The sequence below is a fragment of the Globicephala melas genome, chromosome 20, assembly GCF_963455315.2.
Source record: "Globicephala melas chromosome 20, mGloMel1.2, whole genome shotgun sequence".
Lineage (NCBI taxonomy): Eukaryota > Metazoa > Chordata > Mammalia > Artiodactyla > Delphinidae > Globicephala > Globicephala melas.
Genome location: NC_083333.1, coordinates 5,767,603 through 5,782,595, shown reverse-complemented (window position 1 = coordinate 5,782,595; position 14,993 = coordinate 5,767,603). Strand labels below are relative to the sequence as shown.

General features: G+C 37.0%; 1 protein-coding gene across 2 annotated transcripts in view; it reads left to right on the top strand.

Annotated features, from left to right (window-relative positions):
* Window positions 1–14,993, top strand: part of SSH2 (slingshot protein phosphatase 2) — a 245,419-nt gene that overhangs the window by 89,304 nt on the left and 141,122 nt on the right. For both annotated transcript variants that reach the window (XM_030861928.2, XM_030861926.2), the window contains one exon: window positions 11,885–11,928. In XM_030861928.2, coding sequence (XP_030717788.2) covers window positions 11,885–11,928 — 44 coding nt within the window. The remainder of the gene's footprint in view (window positions 1–11,884; window positions 11,929–14,993) is intronic.

Sequence of the window (14,993 nt, the reverse complement as noted above, 5' to 3'; positions counted from 1 at the left end):
TCAACTTTTCAAATATAACAGCCTTATCTCTTCAGGCGGATAAGCTCCTTGAGCATAGTACTGTCTTGTATTTCTTTTTGTCTCTGGTGGACTCTAGCAGCTCTAAATGAATATGTTGATTATTTATTTGCCATTCAAAGATTGAGCATCCTGCCTCTATCTTTTCCCCTGTTTATGGCTGAAAAGCTAATTGTCTAGATTTAAATATAAATATTAACAAAATAGCAATGCATTTCCCCCTAATCAAAACTGACAGCAGTACATCTGTTTTAAATATTCTATTTTCTTTTTGGTCAGAACCAGTGATGGTATTTATCAACTCCTTAGTTTGAAAATGACTGGAAATTTGAAAATAATCATGCTGTTAGTTTAGTAATATTTGGTAAGTAATCAGTGTTGCTTCTTTACCCTTCTGCATGTGTTCTTTGACCTTATTTCTGAATAATGTTTCAACTTAAACTTTGGTTGATCATAGTCTAATTCTTTATATCCATAACCAATTCAAAGATTTAATATTAAAAGACTCTTCATACGTGGATTTTACTTAGCCTCCCCCAGGTGTTATCAATGCTTTTTATAGTTTAAATTCCTTGTGGAGGAATGCTAATCATGTATATCAGAGGACCAGTAATAAAACCAGAAGCCAAGCTAAGCAAGTGGGGTGTAGCTAGCAGGACACACAAACAAGAGAACAGATTATAGAGGCACTATCTCCAAGGTGAAGCTAAGATCAGAGTCAAGAATTTTAAACCAAAGGTTAGAGAACAGTAAAGATGTTGCCATGGGTAGAGGTGATATTCAGAATATTTAGCAATATGGCACAGCTATCAACCAATCAGAATAGGCAGGAGTAAGACCTGGAGGTCCTCTACTCTACCAGGCATTAACCTGATTGTTGCTGGATCGTGAAACATTCAGAGGGGCTCTAGGCAACCACTCTTTACCATTCGGTATTTCAGTGTGTAAACAATTAGTACAGTTGTACCACCATGTCCTGGCTGAACATAAGACCATATGTCCTTATTGAGGCCTCAGGCTACAATGAAGGAAATGGACCAAGTGTGAGGTCTTCAGAGAGTGGGATGTGGAATTTCACTTTAATAGAAGGAAACAGAATCTGGACAGGGAGATAAAGACAAGGTCTTAGGCCCCTATTGGTGTACCTGGAGTATTCCTTTAAGCAAGAGGAGCAGTTTGTTCCAGTAGAAGGTATATTCACCCTTCCCAGACAGAATCCTGACTGCTCCTTACTCTTAGGTTACTTTGAGCAAATTATCTCACTTTCATGAGGCAGTTTCTTCAGCTGAAAAATAAGTAGTAATCATACCTGTGCTGCATTTATCCTAGGTTGGCTCAAATGAGATAATAGTCATGAAAAGACTTTAAATTATGGAGTGGCACACAGGCAGAGTCTTATTATCTTATGACGATGCTGCTTGCTCTCTACTCCATGTTTAAGCACTCATTTTGGATTGACAAACCAAGGATATGACCAATAATTGAATGGAGATGAGGCACATGATATACTGAGTTAACCTAAAGTGTATTCCCAATTTTGCCACTTACTGGTTACCATACCTTGGTCAATACTTATTAATTAATCTAATACCTACGGAGCATCTTCTGTATGACTGCCACTATGCAAACATAGTCCTGCTCTTACAGAGCTTACTGTCTAGGAAGGGAGACGTAAGATCTTTCTGGAGAGCTGAGTTCCCATCGTCACTGATCTCCCTGGCACCTAGCACAGTTATCTGGAGGAGGAGTAGCTCTGTGTACTCTGAGCTTTTTGATGTTTTTCCAGACCTTAAAGACAAATGTTTTCAATCTAAACTGTCAGATCAGGAGCTTTTAAAATGTGCAGATCCTTGGGCCCCACACCTCATGGTGTGCTGGTAAATGTTCAAAAACCTGTTTTCTGGGTAAGGGCTGCTTTGTAGCATTTGCTGACTTCCCTGGTAAATACTCCTAGCATGGCTAATTTCAAGCTACCAATGTGAGTCTCATAAGATCCCTAAAAATCTAGCAATTGGCTCTAGCACACCACTGGCTTCACCTCAGAGCTAAAGAATAAAAGCCTGGAGGCATGAGGCCTGGAGATTTTTGTTATTAAAAAGGGTTTGAATGGAGCCAGAGTTAAGAACCAGTGACCTATGAAGTTTCCATATTGCATGCTTGTCAGATGTGACAGATTCAGACTAGTTGCTTTTTAAAACCAAGTAGCCTCAAGGAGTTGGATCTCTGTGGTAGAAAAGACAGTCTAGCAACTCTCTAATTATGGCAAGTGGGTGGGTTAAGTCACATATCTTAAATAAAATGTTTAAGTGGAATAAGGATTGTAAACAAAAGGCATCCAATAACAGCTCTACACCCAGAGCTCGGGTTTTCTAATGGGCAGTGACTGGACTGTGATACGTCTTAAACTAGCTGTTGACCAAAGACTTGGTGTTCTTCAGAGTTATTGAAGTCACATTCTAATCAAGCTGTTTTTCTCATCACTGAGGAAGTACCTCATTAACCATTCCAACTGTGTTTCATACATATTTGTATTTGAAAGGAATTCAAAGGAAACACTTGAGAAATAGTAGGTGTCTCACAGAAGTTTTCTACTGCTTGAAATCATGGGCAAGAAAGTTTATTTAGGGCTTCTTAAACCCTGTCGTGAGAGCATGGTGTGGCTTTGATGTCAGTAATAAGTATTGCACTGTATTCTGGCTTCCATATTTTACTTTAATGCATGTTACATCTCTCTAAAATATGACTAGATTGACTCTCTGTTTTGGTTCCTAATACCAGCAAGTACTATTCACCTCAATTTAAGCTAGACTTTGAAACAAAGTCAAATTATATTGGGACTGCTGATTTGATGGTGTCTGACCTTCTTACAGACCAGCTTCTCAGATGTGAGTGCCCAGGTTATTCATTCTGGTCCTGGACAGTAGAGTGTGTGTGTGACCACACTTGCAGGTCCTTTCTGATCTTCAGCCTTCCAAATGGGAGGACACTTCGTTATAGACACCAGCCTATAAAAGTATCCCTGTGGCCTTCAGTGCATCTTGTACTGACATAAGAATCATCTTCTTTATTCTTTACTCTCCTGGATATCTCTATGGCCCTAGTCTTTAGAAGTTCTACTTCATTAACTCTCTTGCCTACATACTTACTAGCTGGTCACCAGAATTGGTAGAGTTGATTAAAGATGGCTGCAGATTCTTTGCTATTTCTCCCACTGAGAGATAGTGTCTAATTCCCCTCCCCTTGAACCTGGGCTAGACTTCTTTAATACACCAACAGAGCATGGCAGAAGTGACACTGTGCCAGCTCTGAGCCTAGCCTTTTGGAGTTCTAAGCCTCCATGCGAAAAGACCAACCCTGAGGCCACAATGGACTTTGAGAAGGCCCAATCCATAGATGTTCTAGTTGACTTTCCACTTGAGCCCCGCTTTCCAGTTTTCCAGGCTGAGATGTCAGACATGTGAGTAAAGCTGCCTGGACCCTGACTACTGGCCCACCTTCTAGCTAAATACCACCTGAGTAGCACTGACTGACCTTTAGCAATGCCATGTGGAGCAGAAGAATTGCCTAGCTAAGTACTGCTTGAATTTCTGACCCATGAAATCATGAAATATAATAAATTAGTAGTTTGTTATTAAGCAATGGATAACCCAAACTGCTGGTTCCATCCCCATCTTCTTTGTCTCTTGTTTCTAGGAGAGAATCTAAGCCTTCTCTTACCAGTAACCAAGTGCCAAAATGGTGCCTTCACTTCCTCCTAAACCTGTGTTCTTCACGTTTGCTTCTTCCAAAAGCCAGAAGCAGGACTTTTCTGATTTCGAAGCTCACGTCCATTCTTAGGAAGACTACCAGATTACTTTATCCTGTCTGACAGACACCTCCCAGTATTAATTTTCTCCCAGGGGCAGAAGTGACTGATGGATAATCTGAAGTCCAGTTAATGGATAATCCACAACCACTTTTTGTGATCATAGGACTGTTATCTTAATATTCCTACCTTTATGGACTCGTAACATCAATATTACTTGATAGCCTTAACCCCCAATACCCGTACGTTTGCTCCAGCAATTCACAGCTGCTCACCATTCCCTAAATGTCCAGACTCTTACTCCTCTTTCTGTTCCTTTTGCCAACGTTTCTGCCTGAAATACCCTTTCCTTCTATTTTCCATCCAACACAAACCCACTAATTCAAGCCCAGCCTGAAAATTAACTTCTATGAAGCATATCCAAGCCCCACAGTTAGTCATTTCCTCCTCTGTTGTTTCTATAGCATTTTGAATATCCGCTGCTGTAAGCCAAATGACATATCATTATAATTTTTTGGCTTATGGAACTGTCTCCCCTAATACAATGTGAACTATCCAAGGATAAGGGCAGTTTTGCTTAATTTTAATTCCTGGTGCCTAGTACCTAACACATAATAGGTAGTCAATTAGTGTTGAATGAGTGAATGAATACATAAATGAGAGCAAGTGAATGATTCTGTCTGTTTAACCAAAGGGAAAACCTAAGACATTACTTCCAGATCTTTGTCACAGGCTAACTCCTGAGCAACAAAAACTATTCTTTTAACCGGCTAAGGAGAAAACATAACTGGCATAGTCCTCACTAGCTGAGAATGCACAGCCAATTAGCTCCAAGTGTTCACGTGGTTTTAGTTCACCGCTCTAATCACGCATTTATTCAACTCTTTATCGAGTTCCATCTGCACCTAGGGCATTGTGCTAAACGCAGAGTGAGATGCAAAGGGAAAATAAGGCAGATTACAGTCTGATAATGGAACATAAAACAAGAACCCAGTGGTAACCCAGAAACAGATCTCGGTAGTGCCACAGGAAACATGCACAGTGACGGTCAGGTTTGGAGGGAGGCAGACAGCCTATCAGTAAAGTGATAGAAGAAATACCATGAACTACTGGCTTTTGAAACCAGCTTTGAATGCTAGGGAAGGATATAGGAGAGGGGAGAGGGGCCTTCCAGGATGATGAAACAGCACAGACAAAGGAAGTTAATAGTTGCTTTTGAAAACTGATGAATGAGTCCACTTGGATTGGAGTGTATGGAGAGTGTAAAGAATCTTGCAACAATAAAGCTTGGGAAATTATTGCTTAACACCTACCTAGCCTGGTGTTTTTCAAGGCTGGCAGCACTTCCTGCCTACTTCTCAGCAAATATGACTTGGGTGCTTACGTTTTTTCCAAACATCTTTTACTTAGTTACCTACTTTTATGCTCAGGTATTAAGTAGACTAATAAGAATACATTAATTTTTCAATTCATACTTAATGGTTCCCGAGTACCCTAAAATTATGTATTTTATTTTTTAATTGAAGTATAGTTGATTTACAATATTATATTAGTTTCAGGTGTACCACATTAGTGATTCAATATTTTTATAGATTATACTTCACTTAAAGTTATTACAAAATAATGGCTATATTTCCCTGTGCTGTATAATATATCCTTTTTACTTATTATACATAGTAGTTTGTATCTCTCAATCCCATACACCTATCTTACCCACCCCCTTCCCCCACCTCCACTGGTAACCACCAGTTTGTACCCTATATCTATGAGTGTGTTTCTGTTTTGTTACAAACATTTGTTTATTTTATTTTTTAGATTCCATATATAAGTGATAACATAGAATATTTGTCTTTCTCTAACTTATTTCACTGAGCATAATACCCTCTAGGTTCATCCATGTTGTTGCAAATGGCAGAATTTCATTCTTTTTTATGGCTGAGTAATATTCTATTTTATATATATATATATATATTTATATATATATATATATACATGCCACATCTTCTTTATCCATTCATCTGTTGATGGACACTTAGATTGCTGCCATATCTTGGCTATTGTAAATAATGCTGCTATGAACATTGGGGTGCATGTGTCTTTTTGAGTCAGTGTTTTCTGAATACCCTAAAATTAAATGCACATTCAGAATCTCACACCATATTGTTTATAGGTCAAATTTTTCTTAAGAACATCAAGAAGAAATTATATTCTTTAAATAAAAACTACTTAACAATAGGACTCTGGAATATTAAAAAAAGTCAACAAACATATATTTAATCATTTAATTAATTAGTTCTCCTTATACATCAGAAATTACTCTGTTTACTAAGAAGAAACTAATGTTTATCTCTACACTTTTCTCCTTGTGATTTCTAATGTTCTGAGCATGTTGACTACTGGCATTCCTTTTTTCTTTTTCTTTTTTTTTAACTAACAATATGTGAAGTTACTTGACAAGGTAGGTGGTTATATATGGTCTGGTGTATGCACTTGTTACAATAGAATGGTAAGCATTCTCCCTTTACCTACCATTTAAATGCCACTATTCAAGATAACTGTATTATCTGGTAATTAATCTTGCTGAATAAGCAATGTTGTATCTTTGCGTTTTTGGCAGTGAATTCCATTGAAATAAGCATAATCAACACTCTTCATTAAAAAAAAATCCACTTTACCTTAGGCCTATAATGCCTTGACATACTGAGTTGTTTTTGTTTTTGTTTTCTAAATCTCTTTTTCCAAGTAAGATGAAAGGGAAGCAAATCATTCATTGGCCTGACTATTGTAATATTAATCTAAGAAAGAAAGAAAAAAAAGTCATGTGGGTATCTTGTGTTAGAAACACTTCTCTGACTTGCTTTTTTTGTGGGCCAAAGGAATTTCCACTCCTTTGGCACTATTTTAAAGTGTAGAAGTCATAGAAGAAAGGTGACAAAGGATATTACTTTATTATAAGCCATGAGAAAAGTTATGCTTTTTTCTGCAGTTCCCTTCCTAACCACTGTCCCGGGGTATAGGTACCAAATGCAGATTCTTAGTTAAGAAGCAGCTGGTTATAGCAGAAATGTAGACCTGAGTTCAAATCATGACTCCACGTGGCATTTATTGGCATTGTGACCTTTAGCAAGCTGCATAGGGTTGTGGTGCACATTAAATAAAATAACATATAAAGTACCTGGCCCATAGTAGTGTAAAATAGATGTTAGTTTACCTCTATAGATGTAACTGGTTTTAGCTGTTTGTGGCCTCTAAGGAAACATCAAGGGTATTTTTGCTTTTTATTTCTCATCACAATTCTCATAGGTAGAAAAATCTACCAAAAAAGCTGAAAATAATTTGAATTATCTCTTTTTGGTCAGCTCATTTTATGTATGAGGGAAAGGATATTAAGTTAGTAATAGCCCATAAACATCTAAAAGGGTACTCAACCTTACTAGTAGTCAAGGCACAGCAAATTAAGACCATGGTGAGATACATATAACACTAGATTGGCAAAAAAGAAAAAGAAAACATCTGATGATTTTAAGTGTTGGCTAGGATTTAGCACAACTGAAACTCTCACTCCTTCCTGGTGAGAGTATAGATTGGCACAACTACTTTAGGAAATAATTTGTCACTACCTGGTAAACTTGTACCTTTAGTTATTCTGTGACTCTGCATTTCTACTCCTAGGTACCTTAGGTATACCTATATCCCATTGACACCCTTGTGCATGTAGACCAAAAGACATTTCAAGGAAGTTATAGCAGCATGGTTGATGTCACCAAAAACAGGAACAGTCCAATCTATCTGAGTCGAATGGGTAAACTTTGATATATTCCTATAATGCAGTCTTTTACCCCAGCAAAAAAATGAATGAACTGTAGCTATAGGTAATAAGTGGATGAATCTTATTAGCATAATATTTAGTTTTTAAAAAACATATTGGTGTAAAAATAAAATACAGTGTGAATGTGTGACAAAAAATAAAAAAATAATAAACATATTGGGAAGACTGCATAAATGTAATACAATTTTTAAAGCCCCCAAACAATCAAAACTAAATAATATATTGTTTAACAATATAGACATCATGTAATTTTTTTAATAGTGGAATAAAAAATAATGCAAAGAACCAATATGTAAATTAAAATGAAATTCTAAAAAATATTCAAATAATACAAAATAAGACAGAAAAAGGAGAAACAGAGGTATAAAGGTATAGGGGACAAACAGAAAATAAATGGATTTGGTTCTACCATGTTACTAACTATATCAGTAATTACATTAAATGTTAAGGACTAACCACTACAATTAAAAGGCAAAGATTGTCACAATGGGTAAAATAAAGCAAGATCCAACTACATTCTGTCTATAAAAGACATTCTTTAAGTTATAAAGAGATTGAAAAATATACCTTGCAATCAGTGAGCATAAGTCTGGAATAGCTATGTTAATATTAGATAAAGTAGATTTCAAGATAAAATGTCTTACTAGAAGATAAAGGTATCCTGAAAAATAAGAATCAAGTTAAAGGATTTATATTTCTTTCAAAACTTACTATGAGCTATAGTAATAAAGATATAGTACTGGCATAAAGAATGACAAATAGATCAATGGAACAGAATAAAGAACCCAGAAGTAGACCTCACTTACACTGTCATTTGATTTTTTACATGGAGCCAAGTTATCAAATGGAGAAAGGAAAGTCTTTTCAATAAATGTGCTTGAAAACTTGAAATCGATATGGGGAAAAAAAAGAGCCTCCACCCCATCTCACACCACATACAAATATTTATTCAGGATAGATCATAGACCTTATACATAAAACCATAAAGGTTTTAATAAGAAAATATTATAGAGTATCTTTGTGACTAAAGGGTAGGCAAAGGTTTCTGAAGACATAGAAAACAGTAACTATAGGAGAAAAAAATTTCCAATTAGACTTCAGTTACAACTCTCACACATTGTTGATAAGCATGTAAAGTGGTATAAGCACTTTGGAAGCCCTGGTAATTTTCTCTAAAATTACACGTGCATGTGTTCCATGACCTACAAAAAACCAAAAGCACATGTCCACCAAAAAAACAGCAAAGAATGCTTATGTAAAAGTTTTATTCATAATAGGCAAAAACTCAAACATCCAGGGTATATATATCAATAGGAGATGAATAAACAAACTGTGGTATATTCATACAATGGAATCCTCAGGAATAAAAAGGAATGAACTCCTTTTACATACAACAGCATAGGTGAATCTCAAAAACATTATGCTGAGTGAAAGAAGCCACACACAAAAGAGTACATACTATATGATTCTATTTATGTGAACAGGGAAACCATTTAAATGGAGTCATATGCTATATACTAATTTTTGATGGAAAAAAATTGTGGCGGAAGAAAAGTAAGAACAGTGGCTGCCTCTAGGTTGTGCCAGGTATTAAATGAGAGAAATTTCTGAGCTGATAGAAATGTTGCATTTCTTGGTAAAAGTTTGAGTTACACAGATACATACATTTGTCAAAACTCATTGAATGGTGCACTTAAGATTTGTGCATTTATTTCATTGTATATACATTTTACCTTAAAAGAAAAGAAAGAACTGTAATACCGCATTCTAATTATGTGCATTTAAGGGCAAGTACACTGTAAACTACTTTGAAATGCAACAGAAGAATAAGATGGATTGATCAGTGAGGCAGAAAGGTGAATAGAGAAGTGATAACGCAAATATAAAAAAATGTTACTGGTAGAATCCAGATGGTGGATACACATGTTCACTATAAGATGTTTCAGCTTTTCTGTATGTATGAAATTTTTTATAGTAAAATGAAAGCAAGAAAATTATAAACTTAAAATTCAAGATAGTGGGACTTCCCTGGTGGTCCAGTGGTTAAGACTCTGCGCTCCCAATGCAGGGGACCCGGGTTCAATCCCTGGTCAGGGAACTAGATCCCGCATGCCACAACTAAAGATCCTGTATGCCGCAACATAAGATCCCGCACAGGGCAATGAAGATCCCACGTCCTGCAACTAAGGCCCGGGGCAGCCAAATAAATAAATAAATAAGGGCTTCGCTGGTGGCGCAGTGTTAGAGAGTCTGCCTGCCGATGCAGGGGACACGGGTTCGTGCCCCGGTCCGGGAAGATCCCACATGCCGCGGAGCGGCTGGGCCCGTGAGCCATGGCCGCTGAGCCTGCACGTCTGGAGCCTGTGCTCCGCAACGGGAGAGGTCACAACAGTGAGAGGCCCACGTACCACAAAATAAATAAATAAATAAATATTTTTTTTAAAATTCAAGATAGTACTCACATCTTGGGCGAAGGATAAGAATGGGAGATAGGAAATAAGCACACAGGTAAATGCAAAGGTATTGGTACTATTCTAGCTTTTAAGTAGAATGTTGTTCACAGGTATTCATTTTATTATTGTGCCTTATAATTTACATGTATTTTAAATATATCTATTGTCATATAATTTTTCATACAATTAAAAAATGAGAAGAATACATCAGAAGTAGAGATCTATTAACCACTGATAACAATAATGAAGAATAATTTGTTAAATGAGATTCCAGGAAATCATTTCTATTTATTACAGTTCCCTTGGGCTCCAAAATCTAACATTTATCTTTGCTTATGAGTCTTCTCATTTTCATTCTTGCAAACTTTCCAGGTTCTGACTATTGACTGTAGAGACGATCGGTTCTTTTCATTTTAGCACCATTCTTTTCACTTCCTAAAGGGCATACTTCTGAACCTAAAACTTCCCCTGTAGGCAGAGTGTAATATACCATGACACCTCCCCTGTCCTCCCTCCGAGGGTAGGATCTTTGCTGTCTTCTTCCCTTTGTGCAAGATAATGGGCATACCTGAAATCAATAATGAAAATGAAATGGGAATAAAAGTTATAGAGCTGGTTGTGGCTGCCCAGGAGTGGAGGTAGAATGATGTAGAGGTGAATGGGGATGGTTCCATAAACTCGAAAATGTAGGTGACTTATCGGCAGACAGTACACGTATTGTTTGAGATTGTTTTGCTCCTCCTATTTTTGTGTTTGCCAAATAGGGCAAAAGTGACCAGAGTGCAAATATAAAATGTCAGAGAGCAAACTTAAAGAAAAAGTTAGCACCTCACTATCATTAATTATCTCATCTTTTCTCACTTTTCCTTCATGTTGCTATTCTTGTCTCCATGAAGATCTGTATAGTATCTTAACATATAATAATTCCTAACCTAGGTTAGGCAGGGGTGAATGATATGCTTTTTCAATGTGTGGGGAGGCAGTATTTTATCAGTTTTAATTCTAGCTTTACTACATGAGTTTCCTTGAGCAACTTCTTTCCTTTCTGTGAATTTCAGTTTCTGTAAAATATTCATATTTCATTGAGCTTAAATTGCCATAACACCCTCAGTTACTTTATGTGCCACTAAAAAAATAAATATTGCAATTAAACTATGATTCAATGCTTTTTAGTCACATTGATTGTAAATTTATCCCAATTTATGTGTATGTGTTAGAATCAGTGTAACTAGGGTACCGTCAACCTTCTGAGTTTATAAGGAATAAGTTGGACAATGTACTTAAAGTGTTGAGCAAGGCACCTGGCATGTTATACTCAATAAGTAGTAGCCATTAAGGTAATGGTGACGTGATCATGAGCACTTTGCAAAATGGTGTTCATTGTTTAGGTGGTTCTTTGGGGATCAGAATCATTAATAGACCATCTTGATGAGATTTGTTGGTGAAAGTCAGAATACCCACTCATTTTAATTTTAAGTAACATAACAGTAACATAGCGTCTTCAGTTGGTTTTCAGAGGTAATTCTTTTAATTATGAGCACTTTGTTATTAAAAAAAATTTGTAGACTATTGTGAAAGTTTCCTCCAGGAGTAAATTATGTTGATATATATCAACTCCCTGGATTGGTTGAAGTCACTTTTTATAGAGAGAATTTAGTTTAAGTACACGGCATCAATGAGATATTCCTACATGTAAAGCTTAGTAAAATTACATTGTTGGTATTATGATATGAGACCTCAGATTTTAAAGTTTTTTTTCTCATTTTTCTGTCTATACAGGAGGCAGACAGTGGGGAGGAGGAATGCCGATCACAGCCCAGGAGGTATGTTTGTTCATTACATCCTATAGTATTCTGTAGTTAGTGTGTTTTCTCTAATTCTTTCTCAGTCTTGTCATATTAGTTGATCCTCGTTTTCCAAGATGCTTAGTTGGTCTCTCAAAATGGAATTACTTTAAGAATTCAGTTACTGGGACTTCCCTGGTGGCACAGTGGTTGAGAATCTGCCTGCCAATGCAGGGGACGTGGGTTTGAGCCCTGGTCCGGGGAGATCCCACATGCCGCGGAGCAACTAAGCCCATGCGCCACAACTACTGAGCCTGCGCTCTAGAGCCTGTGAGCCACAACTACTGAGCCCGTGTGCTGCAACTACTGAAGCCCACGTGCCTAGAGCCGGTGCTCCGCAGCAAGAGAATGCACCACAATGAGAAGCCCTCGCACTGCAGCGAGGAGTAGCCCCCGCTCACCACAACTAGAGGAAAGCCCATGCCCAGCAACCAAGGCCCAATGCAGCCAAAGAAAAAAAAAAAATTAAGAATCCAGTTACTGACTCAGAAAGATTTTAAATGGTAGACTGCATTATGTTGTGCACCTGAAACTAATATAATGTTGTATGTCAGTTATACCTCAGTAAATAAAGTAACTAATTAAGTGGTAGATTTCTCTTTTTTTAATGCAGAAAGGCCAGTATTGGCCCAGCTTTGACCCAAGTCTCTAGAACTGTCTTGGGTAATAAAAAAGCAAATTTCCTTACCTTTTAGGAAAATGTCAACTAAGGAACATTTCAGCCTTCGGTTTTATACTTATTTTTGTCATTCATTTTGATAGGTTTTGGCAATTTTTACAGATTGGTTAATATTTCACTTCCTCAATACAAAGAATATACTAAGTAACTTACCCAATCTTTTAAAATACAATGAAACTTTTTTTCTCCCTCTCATGGAATAGTGGGCATGTTATAAGGATACCAATACCTGCTGCCATTAAAAGAAAAAAATTATGAGAGACATCTAGGACATATATAATAACATTTCTGTTATCTTCTTTAAAATTTTTTATGGTAGTATTAAAGATTCAATAGTTCAGAATTCACTGAAATCCTTAGAACTTTGAAAGTCTGTAATAGCAATGTCAATGTTGTATGCAACAAACTATATTATATGATATTTTAATTTCTCAAGATTGCATGGAATTCAACTTTCCTGTTATAAACATTATTATACTGTGACACAATAGGGTACATCTTTTGTAAGAAATAAGTGCCTTTTAAAAATATTTGTTTAAATGTCTGTGAAATAACATGTTTTTTTTTTAATCAACTCCCTCCCACAAGAAATAGTCTTGGTAAGTTCTAGATGGTCATTTAAATGCTACCAAATTTGTGTCCTCTGAACTCAATCACTAGATGATACTGAGAACGGATACAATAAATGTGTTCATTGTGGAGAAGCTGGCTAAAGGGCATGCTTCCTTAATGATAAATTATCGTGTATTTGTTGATATATATATATACCTCGCTTGTGTAAACCACAGCTTAGTATAAAAATAGTTTCCTTTCATCAGTAACTGAGGTTATTGGCAATATTTTTCCTGCCTTATTACAAAAATTTAGGCTTAAAGCTTAATTTCTCACTGTCTCTTAGGGAAGATCTGACAGTGAAGTGTCATTCTTTTGCATAGGACTACAAGACAGAAACCTAGAAGAAATTTTAGCTCATTGTTTACCAGAGACATCATAATCTTATTCCCATTAGAATGAAAAAGGATTCCAAAGGATTCTTAAATTTTCTGTTAGGCCAGATTTAAAGATCTCTGGGTTAATTTCTTTATGCATTTACTGGGGTAATTGTCCCCCAAAATTACATAATGATGAGGCAATGCAAGTCTATTTTCTTATTCATAGCACTGAATTGTCAAACCATTAAAAACCATAAAAACAGTATATCATTGAAACTAATACCAATTCCAGGTAATAAAAAAAGATGTTGCATTAATCTCTTATTTTAACCAAATGTCATTTATTGGGAAAGTCATAAGTTAAAAGTAATCTTTTAGTATAATTAGCTCAAACTATGCTACCTTTAAAAACCAATGTTCACAGGCAAAAACAAACAAAAATAGATAAATTAGACTGCATCAAAATTTAAAACTTCTGTGCATCAAAGGACACAACAACAGAGTGAAAAGGCAACCCACAGAATGGGAGAAGATATTTGCAAATCATGTAGCTAATAAGGGATTAATATCCAGAATATAAAAAGAACTCTTTTACAACTGAGCAAGAAAAAAACAAACAACCTGTCTTAGTCAGCTTGGGCTCCTATAACAAAATGCCATAGATTGAGTGGCTTAAATTTCAGACATTTGTTTCTCACGGTTCTGGAAGCTAGTAGTCCAAGATCAATGTGCTGGCAGATTTGCTTCCTGATGAGAACCCTCTTCCTGGCTTGTAGACAGCTGCTTTCTTGCTGAGTCCTCACATGGTTGTAAGAGAGAGGGTGCTCTGCTCTCTTCCTCTTCTTGAATGTACACTAATCCTATCATGTTGGCCACACCCTCACGACATCATCTAACCCTAATTTCCTCCCAAAGGTTCCCATCTCCAAATATCATCACATTGGAGGTTGACTTCAGCATACAGACTTGGGGGGCACATAAACATTTAGTCCATAACATTACACCCATGCCCCCCAAAATTCATCTCCTTCTCACATACAAAATATATTCATCACATCCCAACAGCCCCAAAGGTCTTAACTCATTCTAGCATCAACTCTAAAGTCCAAAATCTTATCTAAATATCATCTAAATGGGCTTCCCTGGTGGCGCAGTAGTTGAGAGTCCGCCTGCCGATGCAGGGGACACAGGTTCGTGCCCCGGTCCAGGAAGATCCCACATGCCGTGGAGTGGGTGGGCCCGTGAGCCATGGCCGCTGAGCCTGTGCGTCCAGAGCCTGTGCGTCCGGAGCCTGTGCTCCGCAACGGGAGAGGCCACAACAGTGAGAGGCCCACGTACCGCAAAAAAAAAAAAAAAAAAATCCTTAAATATCATCTAAATAAGATATGGGTGAGACTTGCGGCAAAATTCCTCTCCAGCTATGAACCTGTGGA